This window comes from Thalassophryne amazonica, chromosome 16, assembly GCF_902500255.1.
Source record: "Thalassophryne amazonica chromosome 16, fThaAma1.1, whole genome shotgun sequence".
Taxonomy (NCBI): Eukaryota; Metazoa; Chordata; class Actinopteri; order Batrachoidiformes; family Batrachoididae; genus Thalassophryne; species Thalassophryne amazonica.
Genome location: NC_047118.1, coordinates 58,735,194 through 58,751,697, shown reverse-complemented (window position 1 = coordinate 58,751,697; position 16,504 = coordinate 58,735,194). Strand labels below are relative to the sequence as shown.

Sequence of the window (16,504 nt, the reverse complement as noted above, 5' to 3'; positions counted from 1 at the left end):
AAAATAGTCCACCAGTTTAAGAACAATGTTTCTCAGTTCAACTGGAAGGAATTTATGGATTCCACCATCCACAGTCCATAATATAATCAGAAGATTCAGAGAATCTGGAGAACTTTCTACATGTAATCAGCAAGGCTGAAAACAAGCATTGAATGCTTGTGACCTACAAGCACTCATACGGCACTGCATTAAAAACTGACATCATTGTATAAATGATCTTACCATGTGGGCTCAGGAACACTTCAGAAAACCATTGCCAGTCAACACAGTTCATCGCTACATCTACAAGTGCAAGTTAAAACTCTACCATGCAATGCGAAAGCCATACATCAACAACATCCAGAAATGCTGCCACCTTCTCTGGGCCCAAGGTCATTTGAAATGGACAGACGCAAAGTGGAAAAGTGTGCTGTGGTCTGTTGAGTCCACATCATGGATTTCATGTCCTCCGGACAAAAGAGGAAAAAGACCATCCAGATTGTTAGCAGCGCAAAGTTCAAAAGCCAGCATCTGTGATGATATGGGGGTGTGTTAGTGCCCATGGCATGAGCAACTTACACATCTGTGATGGCACCATCAATGCTGAAAGGTACATCCAGGTTTTGGAGCAACAAATGCTGCCATCCAAGCAACATCTTTTTCAGGGACGTCCCTGCTTATTTCAGCAAGACAATTCCAAGCCACATTCTGCACGTTACAACAGCATGACTTTGTAGTAAAAGAGTGCAGGTACTAGACCTGTCGCCCACTGAAAATGTGTGGCGCCTTATGAAGCGCAAAATATGACAACGGAGACCCCGGACTGTTGAACAACTGAAGTCGTACATCAAGCAAGAATGGGAAAGAATTCCACCTACAAAGCTTCAACAATTAGTGTCCTCAGTTCCCAAATGCTTATTGAGTGTTGTTAGAAGAAAAGGTGATGTAAGACGGATCAACACGCTCAGTTGTGACCTCCACGACATCAGGCGAAATGAGGGTTGCGCGTGACATTTGTGGAAGATTTTTTGACAGCCAAAAACATGCTCCATGATAATCACGAATATCACACACCAACATGCACTGTTAAGACACCTATTCAAATGCATTAAGTCACATTAAGAATGTCAGGAATGTGTGAAGAATGACGCAAATATGACGTTCGTAGCACGTCTTGCCTAACGCACATAAGCAACTTCCAACTTCATTGGAATTGGGGTTGTGACACCTTTCTCATATTATGTAAAAGCTAGTGAGAAAACACTTCTAAAACTGAAATTCTGTTTTTGTAACCTGATAACACCTCTGGAAGGATTTAAAAAACATTTAGCTGACACTAGCATGGTGGCATCGCTTCCTGGTGTCACTAGCTGCTAACCGCTTTGTTTTTGGCTAGAAATAACACTTTCTCATATATTATGTAAAAGCTAGTGAGAAATAAACACTTCTAAAACTGAAAACTCTGTTTTTGGAACCTAATAACACCTCTGGAGTGATTTATAAGACCTTTTGTGGGCATCAGCATGCACACTAACTTCTGCTAACTCAAAGTTTACTTCCTGTGGAGTTAAATTTGTGTCATTAATACCTGCAAATGCACAGAGGGTGATCTACAAATATTCCTTGATTTGCAAAACTTCCACTCTGGTCAAAAGCTCATGTAAACACACGCGCAAGGCCTCCTGCAAATGCCATTAAAAAGTAAATACTGATTTTGTTTAATTGATTGATAGAGGGGCTTTATTGAACATGTACACTTTGTGTGTAAGACAGTAGGATCTTAATAATTAATTAAACAACTGCAAATTTTAAAGAACGAAATGCTCATACGGCCGAGGGTATTTCAGCATTGTGTTACATTTTTTAAATTTTTGAGACAAACACTACATTATTTGCAGTTACATACAGTAGCCATAGAAAGCGTAACTCCTTAATTCCACTCATCAGTAATGGTTTAGGGGAGAAAAAAACATAACAGGTGCATCTTGGAGCAGTGTTAATTGGCCATTCTCAGAGATACTTTCAGCGCAGCTATTAGGACATGACTTTTCTCTGGAAAGAGAGAATGAGAGAGAGAGAGACAAGTTGATTCTGGCGTTGCTACAGGCCCACAGACAGCACAGTGACTCTCATGCCAAGAGGGACCATGTTTCGCCAAATCTTAAAACGGACATCAGTGTCCACCATTCTGCTAAGCCAAGCCCAGGATTCCGCCTCGCTGCACGACTACCACTTCACACTCCAAAACAATAGGATTAAAGAGATAACATGTACTCGGTTAGATTAGCACAATAGTGTATCAATAAACAAGACAGTGAAATTACCGTGCATGGTAATGTAGCTTAAACATTAAAGTATCGTTAGTGACCTCATTTTCAATATGTATATTGTGTTTCATAGGGTGGCATAAGCATGGCTGATAGACTGCTTGTCCCTGACAGCATTCATGTTACACTTGCAACAAGCACATCTAGGACAGGATGACTTTGAAAAGATGGAAACGTGCTGTAGAAATACTCCTTTACTTTACTTTGTCCCGTCTTAGAATTTATTTTCAGACATGTAGTGTTTTTGGTGACTACCCAACAAAATGTGTTCATAAGGTTTTTTGTTTTGTTTTTTGTTTTACTCTGTCTTTGACTCTAAGTGTTGTTAGTGTCCAGCTGCAATGGCATGACTTTCACAGTAAAATTTCCAGAGCTCTTAATGTGCAGCTGCTGCTGCTTTAAATGCTTTTCTCACAAACTTTCAGAAAAATGGGTTATCAGCAGTAGCTTTGCCCATTTCACTTTATGCTTGCAGCAATGAAAATGGCAGAACACAGCAGCTCTGTTGATTCTAGTTATTTTTTCCAGTTTGAATGTTTACTTTGCACATATTTTATAGTGGTAGCAGAAACCCTTGAGAATGAGGCAGCAATATCAAATGTCATTTTAAATGTTTCTCTACAGATTTGCCGCATACATGTCTAATTTGAGGAAATTAGTATAACTTAAAATTTAAAGAAGATTAAGGAACAAATTGGTGAACTGCACCTACTCATGATGACATGCATATTTTTCAGTGCCTAAAACGTCTCTAGAAAGTAGTTTCATGTACTGTAAACGTAAATGGTTTTTGATGGATTATTATATCTCAGGCATATGAGCAGATTTTCATTTACTATTTATTTTTGTGTATATTATATAGGTGAATGCAATGATTCATTTTTGTTTTAATGTACAATTGTCCTTTTGTGACCAGGTTGGGGTGATTTACCCAACTCTCACACAAAATCAGAGAACTCCTGGGGAGAACCTGTACCATCTCCAGTCAGTGTGGACAATGGGACGTCTGCCTGGGGCAAACCGAGTGGGAGCTGTGGGGGCTGGGGAGATGGAAACCCTGACAGCTATGGGAGGGGCAACCCAAAAATGCCACCTGCATCTTGCAAACCTGGTATGCATCTCAGCCTTGTTGTTTGAGAAATATGTTATTTGTGCTCCAGTGAAGATGAAATGTAGTAGTCATGATATGAACATTCTGTGTAGCAGACATGAACTCTAAAAAGACAATTGCACTGACCCCTGGTGGTCACCTCTTATATTATTATATAGTATTGAATTCTTTGTAGTACTGAGCAAGATGTTACTTTTTCTAATGAATGTACTCAACTTTAATGTGCATTTTCTTGCTTTACTTCATCATAGTTATTTTGCTTCAGAAAAGCATTTCAGTTCAAATTATTTCATTTATATAGTACCAAATCACAACAAAGTATCCTCAAGGCGTTTCACACAAGTAAGGTCTAACCTTACCAACTCCCAGAGCAAGCACACAGGCGACAGTGGTAAGGAAAAACGGCCTCTGATGATTTGAGGAAGAAACCTCAAGCAGACCAGACTCAAGGCGGTGACCCTATGCCTGGGCCATTCTACTGACATCATTTACAAAACAATTTACAAAATGAATATACAGGAAATTTTGCTGGTGCACAGGACAGGAGGGTTGCAGAAACAGACATCACACCCATCTCTGGATGGAGCCGCACCTCAAACAGAGAGAAAAAAACAGAATCAGGCATCAGAAAAACAACAAATACAGTATAATTTGTCAGCATTAAGCGACAAGAAAAACAGAAGAAATACTAAGGTAATCGGTGGCCACTAGCCCTAAGCTTCACTAAAAGACCCAGAATTTAGATAAAGTTGAGGCCACAGCCCACTGTTTCCTAATAAAATGAATTGAAGTGTAAAAAGCATAGAACTATACTGTGCCAGTATCAAAAAGTAAAGTTGCTCCATTTTGGGTAAAAAAAAACAAAACAAAAGTGGTGCAAGTTATTGGTTGAGCTAATAGGAATAATAAATGGAATCATTTTGGCTGTGTTGAAAGCTTTGTGGAGCAGCACGATGGATTAGTGGTTAGCACTGTTGCCTCACAGCAAGAAAGTCATGGGATTGATTCCCACCTGTGGCCTTTCTGTGTGGAGTTTGCATGTTCTCCCTGTGTTTGCGTGGGTTCTCTTGACGTGCTCCGGCTTCCTCCCACATCCAAAGACATGCAGGTTAGGTGGATTGGAGACTTTAGATTGTCCATAGGTGGGCGAGTGTGAATGTGCCCTGGCGTCCTGTCCAGGATGTACCCTGCCTCATGCCCTATGACTGCTGGGATAGGCTGCAGCCCCCCGCGACCTTATCTTGGATAACTGGTTGAAGATGAGTGAGTGAATGCTTTGTCTCCAAATTGATGGTTAGTGTCAACATCCTTTGCATTTTGCGACATTTGATTTGTTACTCCATAACGAGATAACTAAGTGTAGCAGATAGAGCAAGCTATTCTTTTTTAAAACCCTATTAACTCAACCAATAATTTGCATTACTTTTTACCAAAATTGTAGCACCTTGAACCTTTGAGCCCTGTACAAACTAAAAGTGACCTTTATCACCATTTTTGCTGTTTTTACCCCACAACTCCATAACCTTCAGCCATAGATAGTCTGAACTAAACCTTCTTGGAAGTTTTATGATTAGACAAATAATGTGGTATACTTTTCAATATGACTGGATCATTTTTAAATGTTGACCACTGTGTAAACCTTCATTGACCCCTACCTGGCTATCACTTTCACCCTGTAGTGACCACCATACATTTTTTTTTGTGTAGGTCATGGTATACTGAGTATGGATTGTAAGTGTTATGTAGTCCACATAACTGGTACCAAAAACTTGCTTGGTCCATGGACTATAAGTAATGTGACAAAATTGAGCAATGGGTTTATTTTACATCTTTTCTGGTATGTTTTCAGCCCCTAAACCTATGCAAGATGGGTGGGGTGGAGGAGGCGAAGATCTGAGCCTGCCAGGGGGGCAGTGGGAGGCAGAGGAGGGAGATATGTGGAACAGTGCTGCCTCCCAGGAGAGCAACTCCTCCTGTAACTCCTGGGGCAATGCATCCAAAAAGGGCCCACAGAAGGTGCACAGTAGCATTAATGGTGTTGTGATACATACTGAATGTTCACTTGTACTGTGAGTGTTGAAACATTTAAAAATGTTTGACAATTATTTTGTCTTTTCCTGTACTCTCCTTGTAGGGGAAGCTCCCAGGGAAACAGGAAGATGCCTGGATCATGAACCGTCTTATCAAACAGCTGACAGATATGGGCTTCCCTGTAAGTTAAAATAACCCATGAAGCTTCCTGTAATTTCCAGGGATCAGCATTGTAAACAGTGTGATTTCCACTCGACAAGGGATGATTGTTTTGATGGTATGCTGTGATAAAATTACAAGATGCTACAATTATAGGTTTGTCTTGGCAATGGTTCAGAAATTACAATAGGCTGCTCATCAAACTGCATGTCTCCTCTTTAGTCCAAAATTAGGTCTTCGGCTGTTCCCCTAAAATTGGCTGTGTCACTAACACCTAGTGTGGCAAACTAATTTGCTAGGTATACTGTATATCCCTATTTAATATTTATATATGGTGGCCATCGCAGGGTGGTAGATATAGCCAGGTAAGGGTCAGTGAAGGATATACACAGGGATGACCATTTAAAAATGCTCCAGTTGCATTGAACAGTAAACCACGTTAATATGTCTGACCATAAAGATTCCAAAAAGGTAGAATTTGGACTATCTGTGACTGAGTTTTAGGAGGTTAAAAACAGCACAATTGTTGACCAAAACTTGAGCAACTTTAGCTTTGGACCCATGGGCAAACTAAATTGATCTTTGCCACATTATTTGTATTTTTTCTACCATAATTCCATTGCATTCAGTCATAGATAGTAGAAACTGTCTCTCTTTGGGATCTTGTTGATCAGACAAATAATGTAGTATTTCTGTCAATGTGATTGGAGCATTTTTAAATTTTGACTCCATGTAATCTTTCATTGAGCTGTATCTGGCTACAGCTACCACCTTTGGAAGGGTGGTATACGTTATTCAAGTTCCTAGAGATATGTGACCAGTCCTATCAAAGGTGTTGGGCACCGTGGTTGGTAGTGACCAGGCTTCCTAGCCCACAGACTGAATCCTTTGGTGAAGTTGTACAGCTCGTACACTGCTTTAAAAAGTTGTTTAAAATGTTCTGACTCTGGCTCATTTTGCAGCTCTAACCCAAAATCGATGCAGTCCATTACAACATAGGCCCAGTCTTCTCACCATAGTTTTTGCATTCTGATTTGTTCTCCAGAGGGATCCAGCAGAGGAGGCACTTAAGAGCAACAACATGAACCTGGACCAGGCCATGAGTGCTCTCCTAGAGAAGAAGACTGAGCTGGACAAACGGGGAATGGGCATGCATGGCCACGACTACAACAATGGCCTTATCAACAAACCGATGAGCTGCCCTCGACCTCCACTCCTTTCCAAAGACTCCTCAGCAGATCCCCGTTTGCCCTACATGGACAAGGTGAGTCATTTGTTTCTCATGCAGGGAAACATCTCTTGAGATGCAAAAAAAATACCTCAGTGAGTTGCAAGAATGCATTTCTAAAAAGGCAAAATTCAACCCAACATGGTTGAGACCCAAGACATTACGTCATATCTTAGATAGGGCTTTAAATAATTCCCTGATTACTTCTAATAATTCAAATATTAAACAGCAATGAGGCAAATTTCCTGCTTCAAGGAGTGGGTTATCCTAAGATCATTACGCACCACAGCCGTTCGGTGCTCACTGACTCACTAAGGGCTAGGGATGGGTATTGATAAGATTTTATTGATATTTATAGCATTAGCGATTCCCTTATTGATACCTCTTGTGAATTTTCTGTGTACTAAAATTAGGCTTTACAGGTTTTCTATGTCAACAACATTTTAAATTGGTCACTGGATCCTTGATCTGTAGCAGGGGTGGTGGCCAAGTGGTTAATGCGCTTGGTTTCAGTCCAGAAGGCTCCGGGTTCAAATCCCACCCCTGCCACATTTCTCCATGTAATGTGGAGTTGCGTCAGGAAGGGCATCCGGTGTAAAACCTGTGCAAATTCAACATGCAGATCCACCTTGGATTTGCTGTGGCGACCGCAAGTGCAAACAAGGGAGCAGCCGAAGGGACTTCCCACTGGATCCTTGATCTCTGGACATAAATAAAAATAAATAAAATCTGTAGTTTTTGTCAAAAGTATTTCCTTTCAGACATTTTGGCATGAATGTCTCGCCATATCTCTGAGCTGATTGGGATGGGACGGGAATAAAAATGAACGGGAGCAGGCAGGAGCGGGAATGCCAAAAATAGATGATGATTTTCATCTATTTAATGCCGCGTTCACACCAGGCGCGATCAGACACTACAAATTCACAGGGGTCGCATGGCGACGGACGTGCCTCCTTCACCCAGTGTGTCGCTCTGCTTTTGCTGTGAAAATTCACCCCGGTGCGTCATCAAATAGGAGGAGCTGCCATTCCGCTCGCCGGCTCCGGTTGTCAGTCAAGTTAACATGACAGACCTTGATCACACGGAGCGAGTTGTTGTGAAAAGCTCCCGATACAGGGAGTATCATTATTTGCTGCAGGAGCTGAGTCTGGATGACGGCCGCTTTCAGTGGTCCTTCCACCTCTGCAGGACCCAGTTTGAGGACCAACTGTCCCGTTCACGCACGCACATGTAAACAATAAAAAAAAAAAAAAAAAAAGAAACTCCGCTGCTTGCTGCAGCTCGCTCTTCCACCAAAAAACTCTGTCATAATTGTGTTTAGAAACCAGTCACCATTTGTTTTATTATACATCTGTATAGTTCATAAGTAAAATAATCTCCATGAATGATTCGCTTGCGCACGCACGTAACATAAGAAGAAAAAGAAACTCCGTTCCTGCTGCTCGCTCCAAAAACTCTTGTCATAATTGTGAAATAAAGGACAAAAGAGACAAAAGTCCTGCTCACAGGCAGCTACCAGATACAGGACATGTTCACATCTTCAGTCAAACTCCAGACTTCTCCACGTCACTACATATTCAGTCCCTGATTGATCATCACGGCGCGAGACATACGTGAGTGGGATGGGAGTGGGACTGATTTTGAGTGGGAGCGGGATGGGATTGGGAGTCATCTTTACAGGAGTGGGACGGGATGGGATTGTTTTTTTTTTTTACTCCAGTCCAGGATTGGGACAGGATGGGATTTTTTTTTCTGGGAGCGGGATGGGACGGGAGTGAAAATCCACTCCCATGTCATGCTCTAGTCTGCATGCGTGACATACCATTTGCGACTGTGATGTGGCCGTGCTGTGCACGTGTCATATCTGTTTTGCACGCTGTCCCGGTCCGCCGCCAAGCCGCGCCAACCCGTCGGTTGCGGATAGCAGCGGATGACGGGATATGCGGCACGTTGGTTGTGTATGTCCTGCGTATGTCTTCAGTATGTGTTCAGGCAGTGATGCGGATCTCATCCGCAGCAGGATTTTTGAGCCGCTCAGAAATCCTGGCTGCGGACATGCTTGCCTCTGCGGATGATCACGGACGTGTTCGGATGGCGGCCGACTCATACAGGAATGTTACACGGTTATTGCAGTTGTTTGGCGGATGTGGGCCACTTTTGTGCGCATTCCATCCGCAAATCCTCCTAAACGCCAGTGGGACAGGGCCCTAAGCAAAAAGGTTATTGATGTCAGTGGATCGAATCATTTCTTAATGATACCCGAAACGAACCGGTTCTTGATACCCATCCCTACTAATTGCCCCTTCACATAACACAAAGTTGGGCAAAAGAAGCAAAAACCATCCGAAAAAAAAACAAACAGAAAACTAAAAAATTTTGGGACGGTGATGCAGTTTTTGTCATTTGGCCTGTATACACTGTCACAATGCAGTTGAAATGAAGCAGGATGCTCTTGTAGTGGAGACATTCAGCTTTAATTCGACGGGTTTAACAAAAATATTGCATTCACTATTTAGAATTTTGAAAATTTATTGTGGAATTATTGGAATTTTAAGAATTATTGCCCATGCATATCATGCATGGGCAATAATTCTTTTCTTTCAAAATGATTTCTTTCAGAATTATTTCTTTCAAAATTATTTTCTTTCAAAAAGTCTGGTGATGGACACATGAGCATTTCAAAGAAAAAAATAATGATTCTCCATTTCTCCATCATGGTGAACTTTATATTCTGTACTACATGACATAAATACAATAAAATATCATAGTCAAGTATGAATAGCATAGTCAGAGTACTGGAGAGGAGAATTCGACCGATGGTCGAACCTCGGATTCAGGAGGAGCAGTGTGGTTTTCGTCCTGGTTGCGGCACACTGGACCAGCTCTACACGCTCCATCGGGTGCTCGAGGGTTCATGGGAGTTTGCCCAACCAGTCCACATGTGTTTTGTGGATCTGGAGAAGGCGTTCAATCGTGTCCCTCGGGGCACCCTGTGGGGAGTGCTCCGGGAGTACGGGGTCCGAGGTCCTTTGTTAAGGGCTGTCCGGTCCCTGTACGACCGCAGCAGGAGTTTGGTTCGCATTGCCGGTAGTAAGTCAAACCTGTTTCCAGTGCACGTTGGCCTCCGCCAGGGCTGCCCTTTGTCACCGGTTCTGTTCATTATTTTTATGGACAGAATTTCTAGGCGCAGCCTTTGTGTAGAGGGGGTCTGGTTTGGGAACCACAGAATCTCGTCTCTGCTGTTTGCGGACGATGTGGTTCTGTTGGCTTCGTCAAATCAGGACCTTCAGCGTGCACTGGGGCGGTTTGCAGCCGTGTATGAAGCGTCCGGGATGAAAATCAGCACCTCCAAATCCGAGGCCATGGTTCTCGACCGGAAAAAGGTGCTTTTCTCTCTTCAGGTCGGTGGAGTGTCCTTGCCTCAAGTGGAGGAGTTTAAGTATCTCGGGGTCTTGTTCACGAGTGAGGGACGGATGGAGCGTGAGATCGATAGACGGATTGGTGCAGCATCTGCAGTGATGCGGTCACTGTATCGGACCGTCGTGGTGAAGAGAGAGCTGAGTAGGGGGGCAAGCTCTCGATTTACCGATCGATCTACGTTCCGATCCTCACCTATGGTCATGAGATTTGGCTCATGACCGAAAGAACGAGATCGCGAGTACAAGCGGCCGAGATGAGTTTCCTCCGCAGGGTGGCTGGGCGCTCCCTTAGAGATAGGGTGAGGAGCTTGGTCACTCAGGAGGAGCTCGGAGTCGAGCCGCTGCTCCTCCACGTCAAAAGGAGTCAGTTGAGGTGGCTCGGGCTTCTTTTCCGGATGCCCCCTGGATGCCTCGCTGGAGAGGTGTTCCGGGCACGTCCCACTGGGAGGAGGCCCCGGGGAAGACCCAGGACACGCTGGAGGGACTACATCTCTCAGCTGGCTTGGGAACGCCTTGGGGTTCCCCCGGAGGAGCTGGGGGAGGTGTGTGTGGATCAGGAGGTCTGGGCGGCTTTGCTTGAGTTGCTGCCCCCGCGACCCGACTCCGGATAAAGCGGAAGAAAATGAATGGATGGATGGATCATAGTCAAGTAATGGAATGTATAATTATGGGCTTTCTTAGTAAAGACAAATAAATGAGATCACTTTTACAACCAGTTTTCTTTAGACAAGTCAAAGGGTGGATACATGAACATTTCCAAGCCACTGAATATGTGTTGGACTTCATTTGCATTGACCATTTATGGTAAATCTGACTGAAGTGGCCACTTTTGAAAAACTAAGTGAATATACAGGAGCAGAACTAGTGAAGTCACCAAGACACTCAAGAGAAATCTGAAGTATTTATAGGCTTGTGTGGCTGTTTGGACAACCTGTGCATAGTGCAACTTTTGTCTGTTGAACCGCCCGTTCAGCTTCATGTTGGAGAGGAATGGGGAAGGAGTTTCATACAAGAAAACAGATCAGATCTTTACTCGAGTCTCCCATGTGGCCTCTGACAAACTGAAACTTCACATCTTCTTATTAAGAAAATATTTGCTTGTTCCACTCCTCTGGGAAGATATACTGTATGAGTAGGATTGGGTATCGAGAACCGGTTCTTTTTGAGAATCATTAAGAAATGATTCGATCCACTGACATCAATAGCCTTTTTGCTGAACGATTCCCTTATCGTCCTTGAGAGCAGCCACTGTTTTTGAGGGTGTTTATCGAGAAAAAGATAATTACATTGATTGCAGGCCCACTGCAGGGTCTGCAATCAATGTGGACCAGGCCATGAGTGCCCAATGTACAGAGTTTATCAGAAAAAAGATCATTTCTCTACATTGACTGCAGAACCTGCAGCGGGTTTGCAATCAACTGCTTCTGCAGCGGCTCTACTTGAAGCTTGAAACAACAAAGCAATGCTCTAACCCGCCACTTCGTTGGTTCTCTTCATCGCTGCTTTTCAGAAGTGGCAAGTCCGCTTCTTAACCCCCCTCAAAGCCATTTAAAAATGTCAGTCGTGTTTCACTTTTGTGTGGGTTTAAGTCACTGACTGGGGCTCTTGCCTTGTTGTGAGCAAGAAACGAGAATCATCTTCCGTTCTGCTCGCACAGCTCCAAACTCTGCACAGCTCTCTGCCGAGTCAAAATAGAAAGATAGAGCCCGGTCGGAATTAATAACTTCAAAGTGAATCGCCGTTTTAAATCAAATGACACCTCTTTCCAAATGTTGTAATATAGGCAACAAACTACAACAGACTAAAATGTTTTTTCCCTCCCAAAATGAGACGCCCTGCGTTCTTTATGAATTACAGTGATGCTGACGTGCAGTGCAGCCGGCTGAGCTCAGCTCAGAGGTATGGAGTTACATTTGTACCATTAATGTCTGAAAGAAAATGCTTTTCACAAAAACTACAGATTTTGTTTAATTCTATTTATGTCCAGATATCAAGGATGTGACCAATTTCATATTTATTTACTTTAAGATTCAATAAAATGTTGACATTGAAAACCTGTAAAGCCTACTTTTAGTAAAATTCACATGAGGTATTGATAAGGGAATCGATAATGAATCGGATCGATAAGCAGAATCGATAATGGCATCGATATTGATAAAATCTTATCAATACCCGTCCTTATGTATGAGTGGTTGTACAACAGACAAAACTTGTAATGTTGTTATGTGTATCGTGGTGGCTTTCCTCACGAGTCTCCTGGCAAGTTTTTGAGAACCGCCTACTCCAGACAAATGTATTAGACAGCATGAAAAATATGCTGAAATTTGGCTTTTGGGAAGATTGTACTGCAGGGTTTATTACTACTTTTTTTACAGAGGCTAAAGTACTACGTTGTAGCTGCTCTGATTTCAGGATGTCCATCACCCCCTGTTGCTCCTCACAGAGAATAACCCTAAATAAGTCAAATTGAATGTGACACATCTCATTCAGTGAATCAGTCTGATTAGAATGTTCATTTACAGCAGGTAGACTGTTGATTGCACTTGATTGAGCTGGTTCATGAAACAACCTATGCTAGCTTTGTACTTATCGCTGTCTTCTTGGCTGTAATTGTCCAGCCTCCAACTGACTCTTCGTCTGTGTCTCAGATGCAGAGTGGAATGTTTGGCGGCGGTGGAGCAGCACAAGCCCGGGCCATGCAGCCGCCTCAGCCGCCAGTGCCGCCTCTCAGCTCCTCCCAGCCTAGTATACGTGCTCAAGTGCCTCAGTTTCTCTCCCCTCAGGTACATCCATGCACACTTGTGCATAGTCCTACTTATGGCCTCATTTCTATTCATTATATAAACAGTAAGTAAGGAGTGCACATTGCATGTATGCACTGCAGTGGTAAATATTTTATATGCATAATAGGCACTGTTTCAGAATGCATTTTTCATTTGTTATTTATCAGGTCAGGCTTCTTGTAGTTGGTTATGACAGCTGTGGAAGTCAAGCTGTAATTGTAATTGACTTTCTTGTACAGACTTGACATGAACAACTTTTTTGTTGTTCTTTTATTAATACGCTGATGTTTGGGCCACAGGTTCAAGCACAGCTCTTACAGTTTGCAGCAAAAAACATTGGTCTGAATCCTGCACTTTTAACCTCACCAATAAACCCTCAACATATGACACTTCTGAATCAACTTTACCAGCTGCAACTGGTGAGTCTCAAGTGCTTCCTCCTGCTGATAGTTTACTGACAGAAATCAGACACTGTAAATACTCGGATTATTGTGTCCATGCTTTGATGCATTTCTGATTTTTTTTTTTACATGTTTTTAAGCATTTTATTATTGATGCACAGGCATACCAGCGTTTACAAATTCAGCAGCAGATGTTGCAAGCGCAGCGCAATGTTTCTGGCCCCATTCGACAACAAGAGCAGCAAGTAAGTTTCTGAGTTTAAGCTCTAGATTTCCCTGTCTTTTGTCCTGCCGTCTCACTTCCCACTCTGACGACTCATTTGATGTGTGAGACTTGATGCCCTTGCCATACATCTGTTGGGGTTTTCCTTGCAGGTTGCACGTACAATCAATAACATGCAGCAGCAGATCCAACAGCACCAGCGTCAGCTGGCCCAGGCCCTGCTGATGAAGCAGCAGCAGCCGCCCCCACCCCACTCTGGCCTGCATCCTGGTGGGGCCAAATCCACACTGGACTCATTTCCAGGTCACCCCCAGGCTCCAGGCCTCCCTGATCTGCAGACCAAAGAGCCGCAGTCATCTCCCAACAACTACAGTCCCTATTCTCTCTGTGAGTGACAGGAATCTGATTTTTAACTTTAACGATTATTTAGCCATCATTTCAGCCATTGTTTTCCAGAGTGCCAAGTGATATTTCTGCAACTCACAGAAAAAGTGTAAATTTGTCATGATACCACACAGGAAACAAACAATAAATTCTTCATATGTGAAGCAGGATCCGCAGAATATTTGATTTAGCTGCTTGAAAAATGAATTATTTCGAGAATTATTTGATTGTCTTTCGGAAACTTTTTGAAATGTCTTGGTGACATCAAATTTAAAATTAGCATCTGTCTCTGTCTGTCTCTCTCTCTCTGTGTGTGTGTGTGTGTGTGTGTGTGTATATATATATATATATATATATATATATATATATATATATATATATATATATATATATATATATATATATATATTAGAGGCTGACATTTTTTCAGGAATCACACAGGTCATGCAATTCCCATAGGCTTCCCACGGGATAGGAGTCAACTTTGCTATTTATCACGTGATTGGGACGATACAGGAAAAAAGTTTACAGGAGCGGGAACCAAGGTTTTAGGCAGCAAGCCGTCCTGCTATCATTTCGGTGGTCAATTTTGTGAAATGTGACTGAGGAGGTGGAAAAAAAGAGGAAATGAACTCTAGTCAGAATAAAAATACAAGCTGCTGATTTTTGTTATTTTCAAAGTTATTAGGCTGCAGCTCTGTGTTTCATTTATTTCAAAGTAAATTACCGCTTATTATTTTCAAAAATCATGGGAGTCAAATCAGTCTGCTTTGTTCAGTTTTTCCTGCACATTGTGTACTTTTTCCTTCTTCATAAGAGTTTGGTGTTTGTGTTTGTTCCACAGAGTTTGAAAAAAACAAAAAAAAATGTTAACACTTTTCTTTATAGCAGTTCTGTAATTTCAGAAATGCAACAGAAAACAACCACAAATCAGAAAAAGTTGGGACTGTATGTAAAATGAAGATAAAAATAAAAATGTTGCACTATTCCAAGTTTCTCCACTCACACCCACAGAAGCCAAAACTTCTTCCAGAGTTGTGTCTTGGTGGCTTCCCTCACTTGTCTCCTTCCAGCATGGACATTTAGTTTTTCAGAACTGCCTACCTGACACACATTTACCATAAATTACCACACTGTTTGTATTTCTGATTGATTGATATAAATGAAGTCTAAGAAATATTCAGTGACTTGGAAATGTTCATGTATTCATCCTCTGACATTTCTCAAGAAAACTGGCTGTAAAAAATTATTAATTAATTCTTACATTTAGAATAAACTGCCCTGTCCCAACCTTTTTTTTCTTGGAAAATGCTACAGTCCTTAAATGTAGGAATGGATATATATTAAGAAAACAGTTAATAAAAAATAAAGCTGACTGCACAACGTGAATTATGTTGGTTTCATAGAGTCTGCAGTTAACAGAAATAGAAGTCAAAGTAAATGTCAGGTGATTACGTGTTCACCACCACCATATTTTGAAAAAGACCACAGGCCATGCATTATTTATGTTTTGTGTCTTTTACTGAAGTTTTTTTATTTGGATTTAGGCAATAAATGCCTCCCTATATTACCACAGATGAACTGTTCCTGTTGCCATATCTTCTGAAATAATATTGCAGAACACAAAGTAATGTAAAAAAGATTGTGGAAATCAAATTTTGTGTATTGCCTAAAAACTAAAAGAAGGAAAAAAAATGGGAGCGGTACAGGAGCGGGAGTCATTCTGAATGGGAGTGGGACGGGACAGGATTTTTTTTTTTTAACTCTGGTCCGGGATTGGGATGGGACAGGAATTTTCCTGTGGGAGTGGGATGGGACAGGAGTGAAAATCTACTCCTGTGTCACCCTCTAATATATATATATATATATATATATATATATATATACACACACACACGCGCATACACATAAATAATTTGAGCATTTTGTATGTACTCTTTATGCTGTTTTCAATTATAGGCTTTAAATAATTTTCAGTGATCACATGATGTTGGTAAAGTGCACCCGGAAAGTATTCACAACACTCCATTTTTTCCACATTTTGTTATGTTATAGCCTTATTCTAAATTGGATGAAATTATTTTTTTCCTCAAAATTCTACACACAATACCCCATAATGACTTTGAAAAATGATTTTTTTCTCCAGATTTTTGTAAATTTGTAAAAGAAAAAAAAACTAATAAGAAATCATATGTGCTTAAGTATTCACAGTCTTTGCCATGAAGCTCAAAATTGAGCTCAGATGCTTCCTGTTTCCACTGATCATCCTTGAGATGTTTCTACAACTTAATTGGAGTCTACCTGGGGTAAATTCAGTTGATTGGACATAATTTGGAAAGGCAGACACCTGTCTACATATAAGGTTCCACAGTTGACAGTGCATGTCAGAGCACAAACCAAGCATGAAGTCAAAGGAATTGTTTGTAGACCTCTGAGACAGGCAGAAATCTGGGGAAGGC

General features: G+C 41.8%; 1 protein-coding gene across 6 annotated transcripts in view; it reads left to right on the top strand.

Annotated features, from left to right (window-relative positions):
- Positions 1-16,504, top strand: part of tnrc6c1 (trinucleotide repeat containing adaptor 6C1) — a 216,108-nt gene that overhangs the window by 186,169 nt on the left and 13,435 nt on the right. For all 6 annotated transcript variants that reach the window (XM_034189809.1, XM_034189811.1, XM_034189808.1 and 3 more), the window contains 8 exons: positions 3,223-3,417; positions 5,267-5,433; positions 5,552-5,629; positions 6,653-6,871; positions 12,903-13,037; positions 13,337-13,456; positions 13,600-13,683; positions 13,814-14,048. In XM_034189809.1, coding sequence (XP_034045700.1) covers positions 3,223-3,417; positions 5,267-5,433; positions 5,552-5,629; positions 6,653-6,871; positions 12,903-13,037; positions 13,337-13,456; positions 13,600-13,683; positions 13,814-14,048 — 1,233 coding nt within the window. The remainder of the gene's footprint in view (positions 1-3,222; positions 3,418-5,266; positions 5,434-5,551; positions 5,630-6,652; positions 6,872-12,902; positions 13,038-13,336; positions 13,457-13,599; positions 13,684-13,813; positions 14,049-16,504) is intronic.